The sequence below is a fragment of the Apiospora marii genome (genome assembly GCF_038362585.1).
Source record: "Apiospora marii strain CBS 49790 chromosome Unknown utg000006l_segment0_segment0, whole genome shotgun sequence".
Classification (NCBI taxonomy): Eukaryota; Fungi; Ascomycota; class Sordariomycetes; order Amphisphaeriales; family Apiosporaceae; genus Apiospora; species Apiospora marii.
In genome coordinates, this window is record NW_027117378.1 from 1,819,339 (window position 1) to 1,843,826 (window position 24,488).

The 24,488-nt window shown below is 53.0% G+C and overlaps 6 protein-coding genes across 6 annotated transcripts; 5 read left to right on the top strand and 1 right to left on the bottom strand.

Moving 5' to 3' along the window:
• Nucleotides 1–357: 357 nt before the first annotated feature.
• Nucleotides 358–1,399, top strand: PG985_010309 (uncharacterized protein; the record flags this gene model as incomplete). The annotated part of the gene is made up of 3 exons (XM_066830077.1): nt 358–735; nt 809–985; nt 1,040–1,399. 3 exons carry the CDS (start codon nt 358–360, stop codon nt 1,397–1,399), a joined length of 915 nt encoding a protein of 304 aa, XP_066682467.1.
• A 3,054-nt stretch (nt 1,400–4,453) lies between these two features.
• On the top strand, nt 4,454–6,452 carry PG985_010310 (uncharacterized protein; the record flags this gene model as incomplete). Its single annotated transcript, XM_066830078.1, has 6 exons — nt 4,454–4,655; nt 4,724–4,936; nt 4,993–5,254; nt 5,311–5,903; nt 5,997–6,227; nt 6,325–6,452. The coding sequence occupies 6 exons, from the start codon at nt 4,454–4,456 to the stop codon at nt 6,450–6,452; spliced, it is 1,629 nt and encodes a 542-aa protein (XP_066682468.1).
• A 922-nt stretch (nt 6,453–7,374) lies between these two features.
• PG985_010311 (uncharacterized protein) lies at nt 7,375–8,925 on the bottom strand (the record flags this gene model as incomplete). The annotated part of the gene is made up of 1 exon (XM_066830079.1): nt 7,375–8,925. The coding sequence occupies one exon, from the start codon at nt 8,923–8,925 to the stop codon at nt 7,375–7,377; it is 1,551 nt and encodes a 516-aa protein (XP_066682469.1).
• A 1,159-nt stretch (nt 8,926–10,084) lies between these two features.
• Nucleotides 10,085–11,215, top strand: PG985_010312 (uncharacterized protein; the record flags this gene model as incomplete). Its single annotated transcript, XM_066830080.1, has 2 exons — nt 10,085–10,621; nt 10,988–11,215. 2 exons carry the CDS (start codon nt 10,085–10,087, stop codon nt 11,213–11,215), a joined length of 765 nt encoding a protein of 254 aa, XP_066682470.1.
• Nucleotides 11,216–15,061: 3,846 nt separating this feature from the next.
• PG985_010313 (uncharacterized protein) lies at nt 15,062–16,747 on the top strand (the record flags this gene model as incomplete). The annotated part of the gene is made up of 1 exon (XM_066830081.1): nt 15,062–16,747. The coding sequence occupies one exon, from the start codon at nt 15,062–15,064 to the stop codon at nt 16,745–16,747; it is 1,686 nt and encodes a 561-aa protein (XP_066682471.1).
• Nucleotides 16,748–19,917: 3,170 nt separating this feature from the next.
• PG985_010314 (glycoside hydrolase family 3 protein) lies at nt 19,918–22,630 on the top strand (the record flags this gene model as incomplete). The annotated part of the gene is made up of 3 exons (XM_066830082.1): nt 19,918–20,144; nt 20,196–20,584; nt 20,640–22,630. The coding sequence occupies 3 exons, from the start codon at nt 19,918–19,920 to the stop codon at nt 22,628–22,630; spliced, it is 2,607 nt and encodes an 868-aa protein (XP_066682472.1).
• Nucleotides 22,631–24,488: the final 1,858 nt, after the last annotated feature.

Genomic DNA, 24,488 nt, shown 5'->3' on the forward strand with positions numbered 1-24,488 from the left:
CCCCAGAGAAATCCGGGGGAGAGCCGGGGATATTTGTTCTGCCCCATTTGTATCATAGGTCAGATGGCAACCCGTTCCACCGGAATCGTATGACAGTCAGAGCTGCCAAGCCGCTTTTGTCAGCAGGAGAGCCGACGATATGGGAGTTACGCCAAGCACACCCCGCAAGATCGTCATTCTATGGGAGCTCACCACCTACCCGATATACCCACCGCCATGCCATGTGGTACGACCGATTGATAATACAAACGCGGGGGGGTCAATTATAAAGATGTTCTCCGTCACTCGGAGACATGCAAAGCGTCTTCCTCATCCTCCGCCCAGTCTTCAAATTCCAGGTTGACCTGTAGCGAAACCATGTCGAGCCCACCAATCCACGTGACCGTCCTCCCGGCCTCGACGCAGTCGGGCGAGGCCACCATCCGCGCCCTGCTGAACGCCGAGCAGCAGCCCATCGTCCGCGGCATCTACCGGGACGCGTCCAAGGCGCCCAAGGAGTTCACCAGCAACCCCCGCTTCGACGCCGCCAAGGGCGACATCGACCTGTGGTCCGGCCTTGACTTCCGCGGCTCCGACGCCGTCTTCTACAACCCGCCGCCCCCGTTCGACGGCCGGGACCCGGCCGTGTTCGCCGCGCAGACGGCCAACAACGTCCTGGCCACGCTGAAGCGGGTGCCCAGTGTCAAGCGCTTGGTGGTGTCGTCGGCGATGGGGTCGCAGCATGAGCGTGGAACTGTGCGTCAACACATACGTGTGCAGCTCCCTGACTTGAAGTACGGAAGTTAACTTGAGAAATGGCGAAATATAGGGCATGCTGAGACTTAACCACGTCACCGACCTTGTCTTGAAGAAAGCGGTGTCCGAGGTTGTCATAGTAAAGCCTGCTTACTACATGCAGACCTGGGCTGCCGCCGCGAAAGCCAAGGGGGCAGAGAAACTGTGCTTCGAGTCGCTGCTAGAAGACCCGAACTACAAGATTCCCATGGTGAGTTGGCGCCTTCGTACTGACCCAGAACGATAACTGACAGTCTGTCGCCAGGTCAGCGTTGAGGACATAGGAAAATGCTGCGCGGAATACCTCCTCGACATCTCCGAAGCCTCGAAACAGAGTCTGCGGACTGTCGATCTACATGGTCCTCGAGACTACAACGCTGTAGATGTTCACAAGGCCATTGAGAAAGCCACGGGCAAGAAATGGGACCTGGTCAACATACCCAGGGAAGGGCTGGCGGAGTATTTCGGCAAGGAGGTGCCGGAAGTGTACGTGCCAGACTTTGTGGAGATGATAACGGCCATGCTCCCGGGCGGTGTGCTGGCGGCGGAGTTCGAAGGTGGGGAGAATATTGTCAGGGGTACGATCGAGCTGGAAGATGCGTTGCAGAGGATGGTATCGGAATAGGAGGGGCAGAAAGATGTACTTGGTGTTTACTGATGAGATAATCACTGATCTTTCGAGCTTGACTCGTCAGAGATCAAAGACCAGCAGGGGAACAGATTCGAACTGCATCAAGTTTACTCAGACCCAGTAATATTGTTGGGGTGGGATGCTCAGGAAAGGGGACGAGGAAACTTCACCTGATGAGCCTGATCTTCCAGATTGGATAATACGAAATAATATCCACCTGTTCTCTTGAGATAGCCAATAAGGAAACATTTTATTCCGCTAAGCTACCATCCCTCTGGCTGACAGATGCGATCTGTACACCTTGCTCGTTACAAGTTTCCTTTGTTTCTTACATATGACCAATTTGGTATCAACAGGGTGTCGTCTCGGACCAGGGCTGTGCACCATAATCACTTGGCTAGCTACTTGATTAGGAAGCCTTTGAAAGAATAGTCCATCGCCTCTGTAGAACACTCCTGGGAACAGGCTAAATGTTATGCAGGATGGAGAAAGGGGCTGAAACTTGTAACACGACTCTTGGTATTTGGACAAGAGCCATAAACATTAGAGTCTGGGCGCCTTTTTGTTTATGGTGATCCCAAAATGTAACCGGAGTTGGGCATCACCCCTCTCTAGTTTGTGGGCAAGAATAGCGCTGGATCCCAAAAGGGGCATCATCGTAGATGAAGTGGCACGCAAACTCGCAGGTCATAAGCCACCAGATATAGCATTTTGTTACATGTACATATAATTTTTTTTCTGCGTATATACATGAGTTGTACACAGAGAAGAAATTAGACCGAGCACATGGATATCATTGTGGAAATCATTGCCAAGTACGTATTGGAAGTGTAAGGTGTGCTGCTCCTTTCCATGCCCGCCTGTTACTTTTATTCCTCCTGTGTAATAGCCCGTGCAAATCTTTCAATTTCAAAATGGATAAGGCAACCATCAGTAGAAGCCATTTGTCGCAATATGTGAGGTATATTCAGGATTTGGGTCTCTTTGCCCTTCAGCACTGGCTATTAAATCAAAGCTGCGGTTGTAAGCTACACGGCCCGGCGTGTGACACACGAACTCCATATCGGTGTGCTTTTTAATGTTTAGAAAGGCCGAAAGAAGACACATTTGGTGATCCAAGACCCGGATTGGGACACCCAAGAATCATTCGGCCGAGCAAGGTCTTGATTCCACCGTCCCGCCTTACCGCTACGCTGCTGGGCAATCAAGGAAGAAGACCGGATGCCGGCACATTGCTCATGTTATGGTAAGTTTCCACCTGATAGGACTTCATATGTAAAGAAATAGCTATTTGTCCTACACGTGTGGTACGGGTCGCATATGTAGGTGCATTCGGTATGCGACGATTGCATCTGAGGTCACATTCCAGCTTGCCCAGACGCACCCTCGATATTAGGTCCCCACACACCCCGAAAGGCGAGCGAACCATGACAGATGTTACGATTGCACCTGAAGCGAAACGGGTGGGTAGTGTGTTGTTTGATTCGCTCGCTTGGTGGTCCCAAGGGAATGGATTCAATAATTTCTCCTCGGATCTTCATATCCAATGCGCTCCAGATCAACAGAAGCAGCCTGGTTTCTCACCAAAGTTGGCAACCAACTCGCCAACTACGGGACATCATACAGTCAGTTATGGAAGAACCTGATGGATTGGCTAGTCATCTTGACGAGGGCCGGCTAAAGTGACATGTCAGCTGTAGCGAAACGCAGGGCTGCCCAAGGTGTTCAGCTGTAGCCCGTCGGTGGCCTTGTGGGTTGATGGGAAAATGGCAAGCTGACATGCAGGGCCATAGCAGACATAACAGATGCACGCTTTTTGCTGTCCAGTCGGCCCCCAAGACCGCGGAACCCGCCAAAAGAGCTTGTGCTGTGAGCAATTCTTGATACAGGTGAACGCCGAGCTTGGTTGGCAAAGGATTCAGCTGCCAGAACTAGCGCCCGCTTTCAAGCTCTTAGGTGATGGACTGGGCGAAAGCAAAAGTCATTCCTTTCACTGCGAGGTTTGGCCGGCGCCGAGTCGATTTTATCCGTCTTGGTTTTGTCTTATGTCCTTGGCGGGCGCGCTGGCAAGGCAGCCAAGCAGCCATTCGGGCTTAATGACCTGACAAGACTTGTGAGAAGATCATGGTGCTCTGCTCCAATTGAAAGGCCACAATGACCACTCGCGGGCACCAAACCAATCATGTGCGCTTACCATTTGGTCGGTTTATGGTCTGCATTGTCCGTGTAGGGACAGGTGGAGGGCTGCTGATCTTCGGTCTGAAAGTCTAGAATTGATTAACCACACATCCGCGAGGAGCTCAGCTGATGCCAGGCATGGCCTCAGACACGGCGGAAAGACCTTCTAGGTCGGAAGACCCGAGGCCAACTCAATTCCAATTCGCTGTAAGTGGCCAAACGCTTGTCCATCGCCCCGGTTCCTGTCTTTCAAACCTACCAACCGTTTTACGGGCTCGGCAAGCCGACAGGCCGCCTGGGGCCCCAGACTCACTGACGTGTGAGCGTGTGGGAGGAGGATCCAGAAAGCCGGGCTGGGCAACCGATACCCCGCCGTAGCTCCAACCACTCACCTTGGCCCGCATATCGTATATCCGAATCCTCTGCTGCCCTGTCACTTGTCACTGGCCCCCCTGTTTGTTAGAACTACCCCGGATAATATCAGCCAGGTTATTGGACCGGTCCCACTCTACCCCGGATAATATCAACCATCTCATTGGAACAGCCCCCTATGACTCGGGTGTGTAGAATCCTACCTCGCTTCCCCTGCTGCGTGCAGTTCGGCTTGGCCTCTCAGATAGGAGGATGGGCGCGCGGTCCGATAGCAGCCAGGTTCTGGCTTGGCTGGGATTGGGCCGTTCCAATCTCCCATCGCGTGTCAGACATTCATAATGCAACGCTCCCGCCCGCGTTGGCCTCATCCAGATCTCCCATTCTCAAGCCGTTCAGCTCGTCGCTCTTCATTGAGATCAATCAAACGACTCTCCCGGCTTCTGATCGTCTTCGAAACGAGTCGCTACTTGATTCAACCAGCACCATCCCGCCGTCAAGATGGGTGTCGTCAAGTCTGGACACGCCGGTGATCCGGTCGTCACCCGGCTTTTGCAAGAGGACACTACCCCTTGGTACAAGAAGCCCAACCTGCGCATCATGTACGCGTGGCTCTTCTGCTGCTGCATGGGCGTTGAGATGACTTCCGGTTTCGACTCCCAACTCATCGGTACCCTGCAATTCTCCGACGACTTCAACAAATGTAGGTGTCAGCTTGATGGGAGAAATGCTTCCTTCCCTGACGAGCATGGACTAACAACACGCTGACAGACTTCGGGGATGGGTACATCAGCGAGAAAACCGGGAAGGCCAGCATCGAGCCGGCCATGCTTGGTTTCATCTCATCTTGTTACCAGCTGGGCTCCATTCTCGCAGTCCCGATCGCGCCATGGTTCAACCAGAGATACGGCCGACGATGGGGCATCATGGCGGGGTCAATCATCATGGTCGTTGGCGCCATTCTTCAGGGATTTTCGCAGCACGGTAGGCATATCTTTATCAACAGATACGGCGAGCCGAGCTAACGAACAACCTCATAGTTGGCATGTACATCATTTCTCGCATGATTCTGGGAATCGGCATTCTGTTCGCCATCATCTCCGGATCCGCCCTGATCGGCGAGCTGAGCCACCCCAAAGAGCGAGCCGTCATGACCTCGCTGTTCAACTCATCTTACTTCATCGGATCCATCTTGGCGGCAGCTATCGCCATCGGCACCGTCGAGATCAATGGCGACTGGAGCTGGCGGTTGCCCTCGCTTCTGCAGATTGTCCCCTCTGTCATGCAGATGTGCACTGTCTTGTACGCACTCACCCCTTTCTCCTTCTATGCGAATGTCACAACTGATACCGCTACAGCCTTCTCCCCGAGAGCCCTAGATACCTCGTCAGTAAGGACAGGGACGACGAGGCCTTCGCCATCCTGACCAAATACCACGCCGAAGGAGACGCCGCCTCGCTCTTGGTGCAGGCGGAGATGGCCCAGATCAAGTCCACCATCAAGCTGGAGATGGAGACCTCCAAGCAGTCGTGGTCCGTCATGTGGTCCACCGCCGGCAACCGCCGCCGCGTCTTCGTCAGCGTCTTCCTCGGCCTCTTCACGCAAATGTCCGGCAACACCCTGCTCTCCTACTACCAGAACCTCATGTTCGAGATGATGAACTTCACCGAGAGCTCCGTCAAGACCCGCATCAACATCGCCAACCAGTGCTGGAGCCTTATCAACGCGACGGCACTCGCCCTCGTCGTCACCCGCTTCCGCCGTCGGTGGGCCTTCATGGCGTCGTCGACCTCGATGTTGCTGGTCTTCTCGGCCATGACTGTGTCCTTCAAGATGCTGCGCGACGCCAAGGACCGCGGCGAGACCAACGGCGCGGCATCCATCTCGGCGCTGTTCTTCTACTTCGCCTACTCGCCTTGCTACAACTTGGGCAACAATGCTTTGACGTACAGTGAGTCCCTCCCTATCTTTCCACCTTGGCGCATTGGCCCTTCTCGGCTGGCTCTGTAGTTCGGCTTGCTAACACTGCTCTCTTCTCTCCTAGCGTATCTCGTCGAACTGTTCCCGTACGCCATTCGAAGTCGCGGTATTGGCCTGGAGCAGGTTTTCGGAAAAGCCGGAGGCTTTTTCTCGACTAACGTCAACCCCCTCGCCCTGGACGCCATCGACTGGAAATTCCTCGCTGCTTACTGCGGCTGGATCGGCTTCGAGTTCATCTTCCAGTTCCTCTTCTACCCGGAGACCTACAACCGCACATTGGAGGAACTCACATTCCGTAAGTACCCGCCTATTATTCTAGCATGGTGTGACTGGTCGTGGCAAAGTCCCTATATGAGATGCACATGACTGACCGTTCTATCCTTTCTGCGCAGTGTTCGAGCCCGAGGAGCTCAACAATCAGGTCGTGGCTGCTACCGAGAAGCAACTGCATTCGGCCGAGCGCCAGCACACCACCACGATCGAGGAGCACATCGACCACCCGAAGAAGGACGAGCTATGAAGTGTCGTCGGGACGTGGGGGGCGGGGACCGGGTGTGTCGCCCGGTGCCCCAGGGGGGTCGTGTTGTGTGCCACGCACGGTCGCCATTTCGTTTCCTGTCTGTCGCTGGTGACCAGGCGTCTAACCTGGTCAACATAATGAGATAGCAATGACTACTTGCTTGACGGCCATCTGCAAATCCACGAATATTCAATCGTTTGCTATCTTGTTTGCCCCCAATGATGTCCCGTGATCCCACATGGCGATGCCCCCAACCCAGCAACGGTCCCTGATCATTGCTGACGATATGCTTACCTGGTTGATATGGAAGCGAGGGGTGATATTTACTGCCACCACACGAAACTGCCTACAAGGGATCCAGATGGTCTTGGCAGACAAGCTGTGGCGTAGGTGCCGGCAGAGTAAGCAAGCCGGGTTCAACGTTGCGATGGGAGGTGTGGTAACACAGGCCGTTGGCTGGCAGGTCCTCTAGTCCTACAGACACCATCTGCTGTGCCACCGGCTGATATCACGGCCAACCCGGCTTCGGTGTGCAAGGGGGGCCTGCTGGAACGGGTAGGGGGTGCGACGGCTCCTGTCGAATTCGCACTAGCGTGTTCCATGCCTTCCATGCAGGTGTGGTCGCATCCAATGTACCACCACCCACCCACATGTTGCTCAAAATTAGAAATGGGCACTTTATTCAGTTGTTGGCTGGCTCCGGGGACGAGATTGGCGACGTGCCGTCTCCAATTGTTTGCAGCTTCGGTGCCTTGCTTGCGCAACTGTCGGCTGTCACATGGAAAGGATGGTGTGATTTTCATCTAAAAAAGGTCCTACTCGCATTTCTCTTCTATGCAGACGCCAGAGGTCGCTACAGTATTGGCCATAGAGGTTGCCTGATAGGGCAGGGAGCTGCACCGGTTACAGCCGCTGTAGAATCCTAAGAGAAAACATCTCTGGTATATCTGTCGGTGGAAAGGTCGGGGAACACGGTGTTTATGAAATTGTCGTAGGAGTCGTAATCTGCTTTTCGAGCGGCATGATACTTATCGAGGCCATCGATTTCATTGATCATCCTACGTCTGTCGTCCGTCTCAATCCAGGGCTGGGGGTCAAGGCCGATATTGAAGTGCACGTATTGTATCAGACCCGGCGTGTTCGCGGGTAGTTCTCGCCACTGCTCATACAGCCCCTCCCCCCAGGGCTCCGAGCCCATGGCGAAGATCTTGAGAGAGGAGGCCATGGTGTTGGCCCAACGGTCCAGGACGCTGCTCCATCGCAGTGGAAAGGAAACCTCGATCAGGTCCGAGAGCTCATCCGGGAGCTGCAGGGACTGGTCCGTAGGATACCCTTCGTTTGGAATGCTGACAACGCCGCCGCTCAGGGTCGCTAGTTCCGTAACCGACTCATCAAGACTCGAATGGACGCTCGCCTCCCACATTATGGGACAGTCTTTGAGGTAAAGCTCTTCGAGGCCCCCTCTTCCGTTCTGGTGCCCGAGTGTCACGATCCAATCCACCTGCCATTCGTGACTGAACACGTAGCACCCCAGCGACAGTACCCGGAGGTTGGGAAACCCGACTCCTGGGTTGACTGTCCTAAGATCCATCTTTGGTGCCCATCCCCAATATTCCTCATGAGACAGCGAGAGGACCCGCAAGTTATTTGCTATGTCGGGGGTAAGCCAGGTCTTTGGGAGGGTTTCGAAATAGTCGAACCTGTCTCCACGCTGGCGGGGGAGATTATGGAACACAGAGTCCAATTCGGAAAACGACAAATTGAGATGCAAATGCTTCAAGCTCTCACAAGAGAGAAGCATATCTGGAACTGCCAATTGCAGAGAGACAGGCATGTCCGTGACCTCTAAGGTGGTTACTTCCATTGGGTCCTTCTGGGGGGCGGTAACCAGAGAGGGCCACTCTGTGCTTAGTGTGCCGCCTTCCCCTTGCATCGCGTGAAGTATCTCAGTCTGGAGGCGGACATGGCGACTGAAACTCCAATCCCCTGCGATGCATCGGAGGCAGGTGTCCAACACCAGACCGGCGAAAGGCCCCCTCTGATGCCTGAACAGCCAGTCGCCGCTGTTGGTCCCGTTGCCGCCCGCAAAGGCAACCTCGAGGCTTTTGAGGCCCGTCAAGGTGTTCAAGAAAGGCAATGCGTACAGGAACGCCTCTGGTAGCCGCGGAACGGGGACATTAGCGGCAGCGCAGACAGTATCTGCATGAAGGAAGGCCGCGGGGGTTACGGCGGTGTCGATGGCCACCTCCCGCACCAGTGGTCGCAAATGGGCTGCGGTCGCAATCTGGACAAAGTTGGGGCCCGATCTCGCAAGCTGAGCTGGCATAAACTCTACCCTCAGAGTCACACGGCGGAAAACCAACTCGGTTGCTGCCTGGAGGATGGGTCTTCCGGCTAGTCTGCAGGCCTGCAGCGTTCCCAGATCGAGCGGGGAGAGTATTTGGCGGTAGATTTCGTTGGGTAGTTGGGCCATTCTTGAAGTTTGGATAAGTCGGCCTTCGACTCTTGGGATAAAATGGTCTCGGGCGTATAAAAGAGGACATGTATGAAACATTCCTCAGTCTTCCGTGACGTACGATAATATGCTGTTCTTGGGACAATCTGAAGGGCTTGGCGCGGGCTGAGATGCGAGCGGGGATTTCAAAAGCTCATGCACTGTTCACAGTAAGCTCCAAGTCTGTTTTGCCTCGGCATGAGTAGGATCGATTGCACTTCTCATGGACGTTGTATGGACCATTTACAAGATAAACGACGTGATATAGTGAAGTTGTTTGCCTGTTGCCTGTTTGTGGTTGCGCGTCTGGGAGGAGGCTCTCATGGCGAGTGAGTGCCCGGGGTGATAGTGGGGTGGCTTTCTAGCGATTCTTCAATTAAGTGGTAGCCTAAACGCGCGGTCGGCTTGTGAGGTGAGATACGCGCCTCAAGGGGGAGGCCGTCTTACAACCTCCAACACCCAACCCAGGTGTATCCTGATACTCTCACAAGCGTAAAATACAGACCAAAGGATTGAATCAGCGATTGGAATAACAAAGGTCAACTCACTTGTCTCTTGCGCATCTTTTGATCCTCCCAACGTAGACGACTCTTGCCATGGACAACCCATGGTGATCACGCCAAACATGAAATGAGCGGTGGGCGAGGCAAGAGCGTACACATAAACATAGTAGTCCTGGTAAGCAATCCGGGCAATTGATGTATTCAGAATGCATTGTCCGTAGGCACATGAAGGTATTCCGGACAGGTTGGCACTAGTTGTTTGCGATGGGGTAGGTAGCAAATAGCTGTAGCTACCCGCAGTGATCCATGTTTACTGTGCTGGATCTCAAGTAAACTTCAGGCGCATGATCTTATTTGTCTGCGCGACTGCCATTTGAACTCAATTGAAGTGAATGCACTTGATCCAATGTTCAAGGTCAAGCGTTCCATGATTATTCCATTTCCCCTCCTCTATCAGCCCACCTTCATCAACGCGTTCTCCCATTGCCTCCCGCACAGTTATTCCGATTCCAGTCTCATCTGCGGGTACAAACTCGTGAGATGTTGTTCTGATCGTTCCATGTCTTCACTCGCAGATTATTCCGATTACTCCAATTACTCCAATTATTCCACTGTCTGTAGCACATGCTAACATCATGGAAGCACCACCTCAAACTCCCGAGGGACCGCCACAACCATCGCAGCAATCGCAACCGCCGCAACGGTATTACGGCCGGGACTATCTGGAGTTGTTGAGCCATACAGACTTCCTTGATATCAACCACCTGTTCTTCGTTCACACCTACCGAAACCGATACGAATACCAGGAGCTTCTCATATACGAGCACTCAGTCAACAAAAGTAAGCAGCAGGATACTGTTACTCACCGGTATCTGGTCGTTATGGACCCAGCCGCCAAGAACCATCTTGGCTCCAGCTACCGACCCTCGGATCATCCTGAAAGTAACGTCGACATCGACTTGGATCAACCAAAGCAACTATTTGAGTCGATGGTGATGGCGCTTGAGGCTACGCCTTCCAAGCCAGCGGCCCCAAACAGGAGCACCAGAAGATCAGCAAATCAAGTCCCTGCCACCAAGATCCCCCGCTTCGTTGTTGAGATCGGCGAGATCAAGGTCGAGATTTACCGCAACGATGGTATTGATGATATCCGGTACATCGGCTGTCACATGGTAGGTTATTTCTTCAGTTTCCCCTTCTTCATCCCCCAAATAGTTATTTCCAGTTACTCTAGTGTTAGGGGTGACGTTTTTTTTTTTCTTTTTTTTTTTTCTTTTTTTCTTTTCCATTTCTAAAATTTTCTTGCTTGTATTCTTGGACATTCCTGTTTTTCCTTTTTGTTTCATCAGATATCACCATACTAATACTGAGAGACGTTAGGTAATGGACATCGAGACTCCCCTCGGAGAGCGAGCACTGTGGTTGGTCTACCGATATCGCGGAGTGGAAGAAGGAATCCATCTGAAAAGAGACCGGAAATTCGACCGTGATAAGGACCTATTCCCCTTTTTGGGGTTGGATGACTGGGAGAATACTAGAAGACGCATCCCCCGGATTTTGATGTGGCTCAGCTAGCAGTGCGGGCCGAGGATTGGTATGAGACGCCAGAAGGAGAATGTGCCCCTATTCGGAATCTGCCGGATCTGATGCAGAATACGGCTTTCAGAGGGGACTGCCGCCTGCTCACTCCCATGAATCTCTTCGAGGAGTTCAAGGCAAAGATGGACAAGAGTGAAAACAAAGGCTCTGGGGATAAGGATCCTTAGTCAGACAATGCGGCATAGTACACGAAGTCGGTTTATAGCCCCTTGGCGAATACATCATGATACTTTCTAAAAATGATCAGTAAGCCAACGTGTTGATGTAAATTTTATAGGCATTGTGAGAATTGTACCAAATAATCCCTGATATAGCAGTACGCCATGGTCTGATGGGGATAGCGCTCTTGCCATTAGGAGGAACCGTCCGATACCGCCAAGTTGCGTGATCTGGTAGCAGAGACTTGAATCTACGGCGAAGGATGACGCGCTCGATGTTGAAATAGTGTTCCTAACTAGCCTCTTTCCTAACGACCACTCCACATGGCATGGCATGGCATGACTCTTGATCGTGATTCCCCTGAAAAGACTGAGCGGAGGCCCCTTTGTGTGATGTAATTCTTTGAAAGGGTTCTGGTAAGCCACAACGACTGCAACGACTGCGGTACATATGGAAACGCAAGCGCCTACAGCCTCACCATACTAGCCGTCGTTCCTTCCATACTTTTCTTTTTGTACCTATTCACATATGTAGCTAGAAAGAGAACCGAGATGTGCACAGGTTATTAACATGTCCTTCCAAATCCTCCCTAAAGTCACATGCCATATCTTCTATCAAAGTTCCTTCATCTTATTCCTCCATGCTTCAACCTTTCGGGATACATTCACTCAACAGACGTCTACACCTTTGAGTGTGACATCTCATGAATGTATTCACACATATCTCAGCAGATGAAAGCATCGTGACACGACAAATAGCGGTGAAGTATCCATCTCCTTCACCACACTCGTCGCCGACCATCACCTATCTCATCTCCTCCGACCTCCAACCTTCCACTTGCAACTTTTTAAGACGCTTTCCCTCGATAACAAAGATCCAAGCCCTTGAGTGTGACATACATGAGTGTATTCACATACACGTAAACTACTTAACCGACCGCAACACCTTCCGCGACCGTGACACCTTGAACAACGGCACAATATTTCCTTCATACTTCTAAAAAGGTATTACGTACTTTGCCTTTTGCAACTTTTCACTTTCCACCATCGTTACTGGTAAGAGATTTTGAACACGCTCCTTACAAAACATCACCTACGTTATTTCCCAATTCCCAAACATATGCCACTTTCCACCATTAGCACCCGTATCGTGTCTTCTCACACTCTTCAACTTATATCGCCTACTTTCTTTCAGCCTAGCCACCTGCCACCATTAATAACGGTGGAATATTCCACCTGCGTTGCCCGCCAAGTACCACCTACTTTATATTCTCAACCTCTCATCTCCCACCTCGCATTTCCCAGCTTCCACTAATTAATTCTAGTCACAATAACTTCTCCAGGCCGTGACAACTCCTCCAAGCCGTGACTACGGCTTCGACCTACGACAACCAATTCAAACCGGCGCGGCTACGGCCTCGAATGGCTTTGAATCGCGACTACGGTCACGAATACCTCTGAACCACGACTACGGCCGCGAACACCTGTGAGCCACGACTACGGTCACGAACACCTTTGAGCCACGACTACGGTCACGAACACCTTTGAACCACGACTACGGGTGCGGATACCTTTGAACCGCGGCTTCAGCTGCGAGCTGCGACTACGACTGCGAACGTCTCTGAACCACGATTTCAATCCGAACGCTTCTGAGTCACGAATTCAATCCGAACGCTTCTGAGCCACGAATTCGATCCGAACGCTCCTGAACCACGGATTCGATCCGAACGCTTCTGAACCACGAATTCAATCCGAACGCTTCTGGAAAGCGAATTCAAACACCTCTGAACCGCGGATTCAGTTCGGATGCCTCTGAGCCACGGATTCGGACACCTCTGAACCACGGATTCGATTCGAACGCTTCTGAATTACGGATTCAATCCGAACGCTTCTCTTCTGAGCTACGGATTCGACACGAACTCTTCTGAACCACGAATTCGGTTCGGACACTGAGCCACGGATACGATTCGGACACCTCTGAGCCACGGATACGATTCTGACACCTCTGAACCGCGAATTCGGACACCTGTGAACCACAGTTTCGGACGCTTCTGAACCATGACAGCGTCGAACCACAACTACGACCTCAAGCCGCGAACATCAGGGTTACTGGCCAATACATCATTCGTCACTGAACTTCACCTACTCTAGTTCCCTAAGCCTTCCACCCTCCACCTTTCACCATCAGCACTGGTGACATAAGTGAACCTCACCCGTCACGGAACATTAATCGTTTTGTTCCTTCAACCCTCCACCTTCCACCTTCCACCTGTCTTTACCCTGCGAATTCCATGATTGTGGACTAATGCATTATTCCTCACTGGACATCGCCTCCTTTATGGCCTCCAACCATCCATCGACTACCGTAACCTGTGAGTCCCAGGGTTGCTAACTAGTACATGGCCTCTCATTTTCTACTACCTACTTTGTGTCCCCAACCGTTCTCATCTCATTACGAACTTCGACCTGCGAATCCCAGAGTTGTTGGCAGGCACATTATTTGATCTATTCACGTAGATCGTTCCTGCCTTGAACTATCTAGACAAGTAGAATGCCCGTGACTTTTCGTAATTTCATTAAACCTGACAAATCGTCTTTGACGCCTTTCACTAAACACCACCCAACTAGCCACTCTCTTTCACTTCCCCCAACCTAAAAACTACTTCGGCGTGCCATCAACTACTGCGGCGAACCAGTAAATAATTCGGCGAGCTAATAATTACTTCGGCGATTCGTTCCGAGGAGACCATCCGTATTTCAGAATCAACAGTCTGATGACCTCGACTTAGCATTGAAAGTACGCGACCGACGTTCTTTCCTCTTTCCATCGCCGCTCTCTTTCACTTTCTAAAAGCCAATAACTACTTCGGCGAGCCAATAAATAATTCGGCGAGTCAACAACTAATTCGGCGATTCGTTCTGAAAAAAATTATCCGTATTCCAGAATCAGCAGTCTGGTGACTTCGTGTTAACATTGGAATTGCGCGACCGACGTTCTTTCCTCTTTCCGTCGCCGAATACTACAACCGTCACTTTCGTTCCTTCCTTTCCTGTCGCCGACGGCTACCAGTATCATTCTCGTTCCTTCCTTTCCTGTCGCCGACGACTACCAGTATCATTCTCGTTCCTTCCTCTTTCTATCGCCGACGACTACCAGCGTCACTTTCGTTCCTTCCTTTCCTGTCGCCGACGATTACAAGCATTACTTTCGTTCCTTCCTCTTTCTGTCGCCGACGATTAAAAGCATCACCTTCGTACCTTCCTCTTTCTGTCGCCGACGATTAAAAGCATCACCTTCGTACCTTCACACCTTCGCATCTGAAGTCGGTGCTCAAATTAACACCCATCTCTTGCGACCAGCCATCATTGTGCTTTGGTAAGTTCAGCCTCGATCATTACTCAAGACCTACCTTGTATCGCGGCATTGGAAAGTATTTCCCAGCCATTTCACCCGAAACTTCGCTGTCCAGCAGCGATACTCTAAATCATGTGTCTTCCCAGTCCTCCATTATTATCCGCGACTTGCCTACTCAACTGTATGGCTCGAATCATTTCCTACATAGCATATGTCCATTCTTCAATAGCCCCTTTTCCTCATCCATTAGCCCCTCTATCCATACACCTTTGCCCGCCCTACTCGCATTCTTACTAGCAACGTCCGCGAACGAGTTTGGCCGCGCCCGCGGACGAGTTTGGCCGCGCCCGCGGACGAGTTTGACCGCGCCCGCGGACGAGTTTTGACCGTATCGAGAAGAGACGCGAACGGATGGAAGAGACGCGATTGGATTCAAGCGCATGAAATTTGTATTGCTTTGCTAACTCAGAACTCATCAGTCACCCAAGGAGACAGCAACCATGGCCAGCTACGATCGCAAGCGTAAGCGAGAGGAGAGCGACAGCGGATCCTCTGTCAGAGAGATCAAGCCCGAGCCTGCCTTCATCGATCTCGGCGAATCCGACAATGGCAACGAAAATGCCCTGCGAAAGATTCCTGAAGCCCCGCGCCCTCGTCAGACTTTCCCCGCTCGCCAGGAGGTCGTTGGGCCGGCCCCTGCTGGAGTTCCTCGCCCCCGTCAGGATAACAAGGAATCCGTTGCTGTGGGCGCCGATCGAACCACCCGCCAGGTTGATTTGGACTCCTTCAGCGTCGTTGCCGAGCACAACCAAGAGCTGATCCGGGGCATGATGGACCTTCCCGAGAAGCTTCGCGAGGATCTGGCTGTCAAGGGCGCCGCCATCCAGACCGACATCACCACCTCCATTGTCGCACTCACAAAGCAGTTCAACGAGACGCTCGATGAGACCAAGCGAGAGATCAAGGACAAAGTCGACGGATACAGCCGCGGACTGAAGACCGTGGAGAAGAATGCCAACACCACTGAGGCCAGCGTCAAGGAGCTGGACAAGAAGGTCGACAAGAAGATCAAGGTGGCCCGGGATGAGGCCAACAAGAATCGCGGCGTCAATGTCAAGGCCGAAGTGAAGAAGGAAGTTAATGAGTGCCTCCGCGGATTCGGCGCATACCTGACCAACTACTTTGGCGCGAACAATGCTGCCGCCGGTGTCCCTGGCCCTCTTCCCGCCGCAGCCGCGGCCGCAGCCGGTGTTCCTGGTCCTCTCCCCACCGCAACCGCGGCCGCAGCCGGTCTCCCTGGTCTTCTCCCCTCCGCAACCGCGGCCGCAGCCGATGTCTCTGGTCCCGCCATCTCCCTTGTCCCTTCCGACTCCGTGTCCGAGGCAGTCCCCTTGCTTGCCAGAGACAAGTTCATGAAGTACCAAGTCCTGACGAACAAGGGCTACCACAACCTGATGACGATCATAAAGTTCACCAATGTGAACTACCTGGTGCAGTTACTTAAGCTCGACAACAACGCCATCACCAGACGATGCATCATCTTCTCAGACATGAAGTTCAACAACTACCAGGTCGACTATGTGCTGCATTCCGGCTTTGCTGTGCGACAGCTCGGTGACGGATCCGGCAGCGCGACCGCTGGTGGACACGAGCAGTCCAACCTACTGAAGCATGTTGACCTCTCCCAGCTGCGATTGCTGAAGATGAAGATCGATTCGCGCGCCATGCTGCGGGATGATGAGGTCAAGTACAAGGAGTGGGCGAGATTCTGGAAGCCCCCCACCTACGTCTATGACTTGGGCGAGCTGGTTCTCCGGAAGCGCTGCTGCCGCCACCCCAATGCCCTGGTCAGCACCTCGACCCCGTACAACCTGCTGCTGGAGGTCAGCCGCACCGGCAGCAAGCGCGTGTGGATCGTCATGGCTCCAGAGCACGAGCTCAGCCAGAAGGCCGTCAACTCTGTCAAGGACAGCAACTTGGCCTTCAACGGCCTAGAGTACAACCGGATCGCGCTGGTGGCCAATGACATCAGCGAGATCGAGTTCGACCGCGCTGAGTTCTTTCAGAGCGCGGCCGGCTTTGAGGCGGCTTACCAGCTCGTCCTGAAAAGCCGCTGCCCCGGAGTCCCCTTAGTGGACTTCGACAAGGCCGTTGACATCAAGAAGATGTGCGCCGATCTAGCCTAGATACATTCTTCATTTCTGTAACATTAGTAGTAGTTTGAGCGCGGACGCTCAACATTTGATCAATACACGCACGCATATGAATCCCATTAAGATATTCCTTTCATGCCTGACCTAAGAAAGCTGACATTGTGTCCCGTAAAAGCAATGGTGAACATAGCGTTATAGCCTGTGCGACGTATCGTACTCGCTTGATTGCATGTATGATACCGGAATGGTTCGATCGAAAGTCATGGTGTCATAGCATCTGGTACATGATCGGCCGTAGGTCGAGTAAAAACGAGTCGCCAACATTTCTAATACGATTACCCGATCGGTAATGATTCTCCTCAAAACGAAATGTATTTTTGTCCATTTCCTAGAAGATTCAAATCATAACATACTAAAAATAATATGACGACATTTTACGCCGTTGCCGCTCTGTGGTTGTTGAAGAAGCCCAGGAGCACCAGAAAGAGTCCGGAAGGAACGGCGACGAAGGGACGAAGAGACCACCCTCGGCCAACAACCTCGCCATATGCCGTCGGAATCGGCTGAGGGACGTATGAGAGGCAGAAGCCGCACACTCCGGAGAGCAGCATGGGGGGAGAAGACAAGTGGGAATAGGCCCGACTCGAGGCCTGCTCCCGCTTGGCTACTCTCTTGGGTCAGGCAATCGTAGGCCGGTCCGATGGGGTGGAGAGCAAGGAAAATGGGGCGCCCCGGGTTATGTTCGGGGAAGGATTGCGCTAACACGTTCGGAATCGTGCCCTTCTGAGCCGTCTCGGTTGGGGTCATGCGGGGGAATTAGCGGGGGCCTTTCTTGGTTACTGGATTCGCTCGCTGAAGGGGGCGGGGAGGGGCGACCAAGAGCGTGTACGTGTACCCCAAAGTAGACCCATCTCCCCCAAACGCGCAATTGGGAGACATGAAGAAAATAAAGACGGAAGAATTGGGCGGTTTCCAGATCAACAAGGTGGCCGGATCGGATGAGAGCCCGGATCTGGCAAACTGTTTTGCGTATAGTTGGGTTGGACGGATGCCATCGATTCCATGATTCTGTCATACTCGCACGAGATTTACGTTACATGGCGTACAGGCACAGGACCCGCGCATTGCATTGGGAATGCGGCACAAATTGACCCAGGTAAGCAGTTGGCAGCATGGTAACATTGGACACGGCATGACACAGGAGCACAGCAGGCAGCACGGCAAGCATGCCACTGGGCAGGTAGGCCGTCACCGACTGCACATGATTTGGATCTGCGGGACCTCATTTTATTTTTACCTGGGAGACATGCAAGCGATGAATCATGTAAACAGCCGCCCTCCCTCCAGCGGACCAACGCCAAGGTGTGATGGCGAATGCCTGCCAAGCAGCAGGAGCCCTGGTTCTGCCCTGGGCCGTTGGCAAAAGCAAATGAAAATCCCTCATCGACCGTTGAAGAGGTCCAGACAGAGAGGAGTGGGATGCCTGGCTGGAGACTGATGAAATCATGAACGAATAAAACAACCACCTGCCAAGACTGGTAAAGGTTGTGGTGAAGACTGACCAAGACAACGGGATGGACCAAGATGCGGAGGACTAACTGCTTCCCGGTTAGCGATTATTGAAGCCAATCTGCTTTCCCTCGCGCTAACCCACTGATCCACCATCCCCAGCCGGATGGTTCCTTACCTCCTTGCTCCATCAATCGACGTTGATTGGAGTCACGATTGACTTTTTCAGCCAAGGGCATCAAGAATATTGAGTGGAATGAAGCTGCAACACATGTTTATGAGAGGAGACACCCTATTCCCTATCCCGCAATCAAACGTTCTTGGTCGATATGGACTCATGGAGCAGGCCAGAATGCTGGCACCTCGAGACTTGACGTGCGATGCCACCACTAAAAAGTGGCCTACGAGTCAAGCATCGCATTGCCCTGCCACGCCCCAGGCAGCCAGGCGCAAAAACCTCAATATCGGAGTTCATCCGAGGATGAGGATCGGTCGGTTCGAATCACGCGACAACTCTAACACAACGTTCCTCGATACAGGCTTCCGGGTCAATCAAGTGATATTTACTACCTACTTACCTACACCCGCATGCATGCACGCCGTCGACTAGAATTGTTGTCATCCCCTTCTTCCATTCCAGCCAGTCGCGTTATGGCTTGGTGACTGGGTGCCCCGGATTGGCAAGGGTTACATCGGCCCTTCCAACCATGTCGAACTTGACAGAGCCAACGTGGGCGCCCGCGGCCACGGGGAGTGCTTAACTAGAGCCGGATGAGGTCACTTATTGCCTACCTCATGTACCCCAAATGAAGCCAGCAGCTTGGCCTCGGGCCTTCTTGACCGCGTCCGGGTGTATCTTTCCCCGTCTTCCACCAGGCTCCAATCCTAGCCCTGTATTGCAACGTATATGAGGCAGAACCACGCAAGACTCAGCTGGGTATCTCGGTGTGACTTTAACATCTCTATACCGCCTATTCAGGTCATGCATGGGCAGGTACATGTTTGAATACAGGTGGGAAATCCCGCGTCCAGCACAAGCAGAGAACACATGACTGGGACTGACCGGCGCGAACCCGATCAATTGGCCTATTTTTCTTAGCTCGGACTTTTCGCTCGTTGGAGTTCGTGTGGAGATGCCAGGAGCGGAGAACCCTGTCACTTACATGCAGCGCTGCACAACAACCAGTATGTACGACGTTGTTGCTGCATGCCCTGTCTGCTTACTTGCGCATTGCAAAGTAATGTGACGATCGACAACGAGACCGTGCCGGCTGACAGGGAAAAACCGACTGTCACTATATATCTATCCCCGTTTCCTCTCCCCGAATGTGTTGATGTCCTGTTCCTCTGTCAGCGCCCCCTGCTATTCGACTTGTGTCCCTAGTCAAAAGCGTTCTCGCGGTCTACCTATTGCGTTCTATCCGTCACAACGCTTTTACGATGCGCTACGCTCTTGTTGCCGCCTTGGCGGCCTGCAGCTCGGCTGCAAGCGCGCAGCCGGTAAGTTAATCTACCTGCTTCTGTTTTGTTCACCAGCAATAAAGTATCCCTTCATGGCCCGTGTGAGACATGAGCACATAAAACCACACGGGGAGCCGCCACACTCCTCCCATGCGTTTTTTCGCGTTTGCCAAACACCTGTACTCCCTCAACCCTCGTGGCAAGATTTGGTCCTCGTACGGGTTGTTATCAAAATGTCGTTTTCGAGGATCCTTACTTCAGTACTCGCACTATCGCAACTCGCAAGTGCTAACCATGTCCAGGTCGAGGAGCGAGCCGAGACTGCCCACTCGCCACCTTTCTATCCATCGCCATGGATGAACCCCGAGGCTGTGGGTTGGGAGGATGCATACGTCAAGGCAAAGGACTTCGTCTCGCAATTGACTCTGCTGGAGAAAGTCAACTTGACTACTGGTATTGGGTATGTACCATAGCTCGAGTGCTCATAACCCAATTGCTAACCCTCGTAAAGCTGGCAGAGTGAGCAATGCGTCGGCCAGGTCGGCTCAATCCCAAGAATGGGCCTCCGAGGTCTTTGCCTGCAGGATTCCCCGCTCGGTGTCCGTTTCGGCGACTATGTCTCTGCCTTCCCCTCGGGCCAGACTGTGGCCGCCTCTTTTGACAGGGCGCTCATGTACCAGCGCGGCAAGGCCATGGGACAGGAGCACAAGGACAAGGGCGTGAACATCATGCTAGGACCTGCCGCCGGGCCCCTCGGCCGCCACCCCGAAGGTGGACGGAACTGGGAAGGCTTCTCCCCCGACCCGTGGCTGTCTGGTATCGGTTTGGCCGAGACCATCAAGGGTATCCAAGATACTGGCGTCATTGCTTGCGCCAAGCATTTCATCGTGAACGAGCAGGGTGAGTACTTCACTATCTCCACGCCTGAATCGCGGTGTGACTAACATCCTGCCAGAGCACTTCCGACAAGGCGGTCCTAATGTTTCGGACGCCATCTCATCGAACGTAGACGACAAGACCATGCACGAGCTTTATCTCTGGCCCTTCGTCGATGCTGTGAGGGCTGGTGTCGGCTCGTTCATGTGCAGCTACAACCAAGTCAATAACTCCTACGCCTGCCAGAACTCCAAGCTACTCAACGGAATCTTGAAGAGCGAGCTGGGCTTCCAAGGCTTCGTCATGAGTGATTGGGCTGCTCAGCACTCCGGTGCTTCGAGTGCTGTTGCCGGGTTGGACATGACCATGCCCGGCGATGTTGCATTCAATGACGGCAAGAGCTACTGGGGTACCAACATGACCCTGGCTGTCATCAATGGAACCATTCCCGAGTACCGCCTCGACGACATGGCTATGCGTATCATGGCGGCCTTCTTCAAGACGGGTAACGAGATTGAGCAGCCTCCGATCAACTTCGACTCTTGGACCAAGGACACGTACGGTCCTCTGCATTACTACGCCAAGGAGGGCGAGAGGCAGATCAACTGGCACGTCAATGTCCAGCGCGATCACCGCAACCTCATCAGAGATACCGCCGCCAAGTCGACCGTCCTTCTGAAGAACAAGAACAATGCTCTTCCCCTGAAGTCGCCCAAGTTCCTTGCTGTTATTGGCGAAGATGCCGGGCCCAGCCCCAACGGACCCAACGGCTGTGCGGACCGTGGCTGCGACGATGGAACCCTCGCCATGGGTTGGGGAAGTGGAACCGCCGACTTCCCCTACCTGATCACTCCGCTTGATGCCTTAACTATGAAGACTGCGGATGAGGGCACACGGCTCGAACACGTTATCGACAACTATGCGTGGGATTCTACTAAGGCCCTTGTATCTCAGGCCGATGTGACTGCGTTGGTCTTTGTCAATGCTGACTCCGGCGAGGGGTACATCACTGTTGATGGCAACGAGGGTGACCGCAGCAACCTCACCCTCTGGGGCAGCGGCGACGAGCTCATCAAGAACGTGTCTTCGCTCTGCAACAACACGATCGTCGTCATTCACTCTGTCGGTCCCACTGTCGTCACCGAGTGGTACGACTCTCCCAACGTGACTGCCATCCTCTGGGCCGGTCTGCCTGGTCAGGAGAGCGGCCGTTCCATTGTCGATGTCCTCTACGGCAAGGTCAACCCCGCGGCTCGCACACCCTTCACCTGGGGTGCCAAGCGTGAGGACTACGGCACCGACATCATCTACGAGCCCAACAATGGCGCAGGTGCACCTCAGCAGGACTTTACCGAGGGTGTGATGATCGATTACCGCTACTTCGACTACAAGAACATCACCCCCGTCTTCGAGTTCGGATTTGGTCTGTCATATACCACCTTCGAGTACTCCAACATCAAGGTGGAGAAGAGCAATGCTGGGGAGTACAAGCCAACTACAGGCTCGACCACCAAGGCCCCCACGTTTGGGAATTTCTCAACCGACCTGGAGGATTACGCTTTCCCTAGTGAAGAGTTCTCTTACATCCCTTACTACATCTACCCGTACCTCAACACCACTTCTTCGGCCGCTGAGGCGTCCCAGGATCCTGACTACGGCAAGACCGCCGCAGAGTTCCTGCCGCCCAACGCCATCACAGCCGAGGCCCAGCCCCTCGACCCCGCCGGCCCGGCCGCCTCTGACGAGCCCGGCGGTAACCGCCAGCTCTGGGACGTCATGCAGACCGTTACGGCCACCATAACCAACACGGGCTCCGTCGTGGGCGATGAGGTGCCCCAGCTGTACGTGGCCCTGGGCGGACCTTCGGACCCGCCGGTGCAGCTGCGCGGCTTCGACCGCCTGCGCATCGAGCCGGGCCAGTCGGCCGAGTTCCGCGCCACCCTGACGCGCCGCGACCTCAGCAGCTGGGACGTCGTGGCCCAGAACTGGGTCGTCTCGGAGTTCCCCAAGACTGTACACGTCGGGCCTAGCAGCCGGAAGCTGGTGCTCAGCGCGCCGTTGGAGTTGTAGATTCGCCGGGCATTTTATATGTGATGGGAAGAGAAGTGAGAAATAAAAAAGAAAAGAGAGCGGCAGCTGCCTGTGGAGGGCTAAGCTTACTTCTTAGTGTATATAATTAATCCTAAAAGTTAATGACACAATTATACATCCTCATTCATGCTGTCATTGATCCCTTTGCACTGCGGCCGGCTGTATAAGGAGCCTTTTGATTTGTATGATGGATGTCTGGACTAGAACACGATGGCTTCAAGATTCATCTTGGAATACCTGTACGGAATTTCTCGTGTCTATCGTGAGCAGCATCCAGTTGGATGTCGTAGGTGCAGCCCCTAATTGCCAGCCAGCAACCAGCAGTTGCAATTCAGGATGTAAGGGTGCGCATCATCAAGTTGAAACATTACCACTCCAGAACATGACCGCCGATCGGGCTTATTTCTTCTTCTCGGGAGAGAACCTTTGATGTGTTCCGAGATCACGCCTCGCCGATCTTGGGCCCATTGGGTAGGCACGGGTTCAGGGGGCTGCTTGCCCCGATGTATGATCAACATGCTTGGTCGGAATCGATAACCGGACCGAAAATCAAGAGTCGATCTGCGTTTTCTTTTGCTGCCTGAGTACGAGACTGATATATATCAGATCAGGTTAATTTCTCTATCGAATGATTCTGGGTTTTCTCTTTGCTGTTGTATATGGGAGTAAATATCAAGGTAATTAATAGCTTAGCGAAAACTCGAGAGTTGATCGACGTCTCTCTTCGCTTGCTGCACTTGCCAAGTGTGGTGTGCACCCGAGATATGCCAGATCAGGTCGGTTTCTTGTCTCATCAAGGAAATTCAGGGATTCTCTGCACGGGATAGAGATAGATGGTTTTGATGGCATTGTCATTTGACCTTTGCTCGACTTGGTTTGATACTATCTTTATTCTGCACCCTTCGTATATATGCCAGTTCAATCGGTGCAACGTGACAGTCGAAACGATTCATCAACTTCGTCAAGTCTGCCCGTCGTTTATTAAGGTTGTTCTGACAGTTTTGATGCGTGGCTGGCTCATCGGAAAGGGAGGCTCCTGGTGGGGCCGCGGTTTCGAGAGTCAGCCACTAATTTAGGCGGGGATGCCCCAAGAAGCCAAGCCCAACAGCAGATGGCAGACAGCAGAGTGCTAGAGGCGCTAATGTCAGGCGCTGTTACATAGAGGCCTCTCTCATTTTCGTTCAAGTGTCGGCAGTCGTCCGCCACAGCCAACGCTAGGCAGTCCTGCCTTGTCCAATTTGCCAGTACCTAACTTAGGTGCGACATTCGAAACTTCGAAAGAACTGTCGGTCATATCACACTCATTTCTGGGAGGAAATGTTACAACCTGCCATGACCGCCAATGACCGCCCAGCCTTGTCATATCATAACTCACGTCATTGGCATCGCTCTCCACATCAAATACAGATCCGGATTATTGGATTCATACATCTCATGACAGTCGAATGACCGATGCACAAGCAGCGATGCATCCTGCATTGAAATTGATGACGTGCGACATGGTGAGCATGTGAAATCAAAGCTCCTTTATTATGGTTCCCTATCATTGAATGAGACGACACTGGGAAGTCAGGAACCACAAGAGGCAGCCCGGCTGCCCATCAGTTATATCTCTTATCTTAAGGATCTGGACAGGTGATACCAAGCTTCTCTGTCGCGTGGGTAATCCGGGGTGGCAAAGCGTTTCCGAGCCCCCTGTGATCTCATTGCTTCAAGCTTTCCCTGGTGCCTGGCTCGCTGGCTAATTGACAAATCCACCAGCTTTTGATGACGATGCCCAAGGGTAGGTAGCATCGACAGGGTCAAGTTCGTGGATAATGGGCATAATAATAGGTAC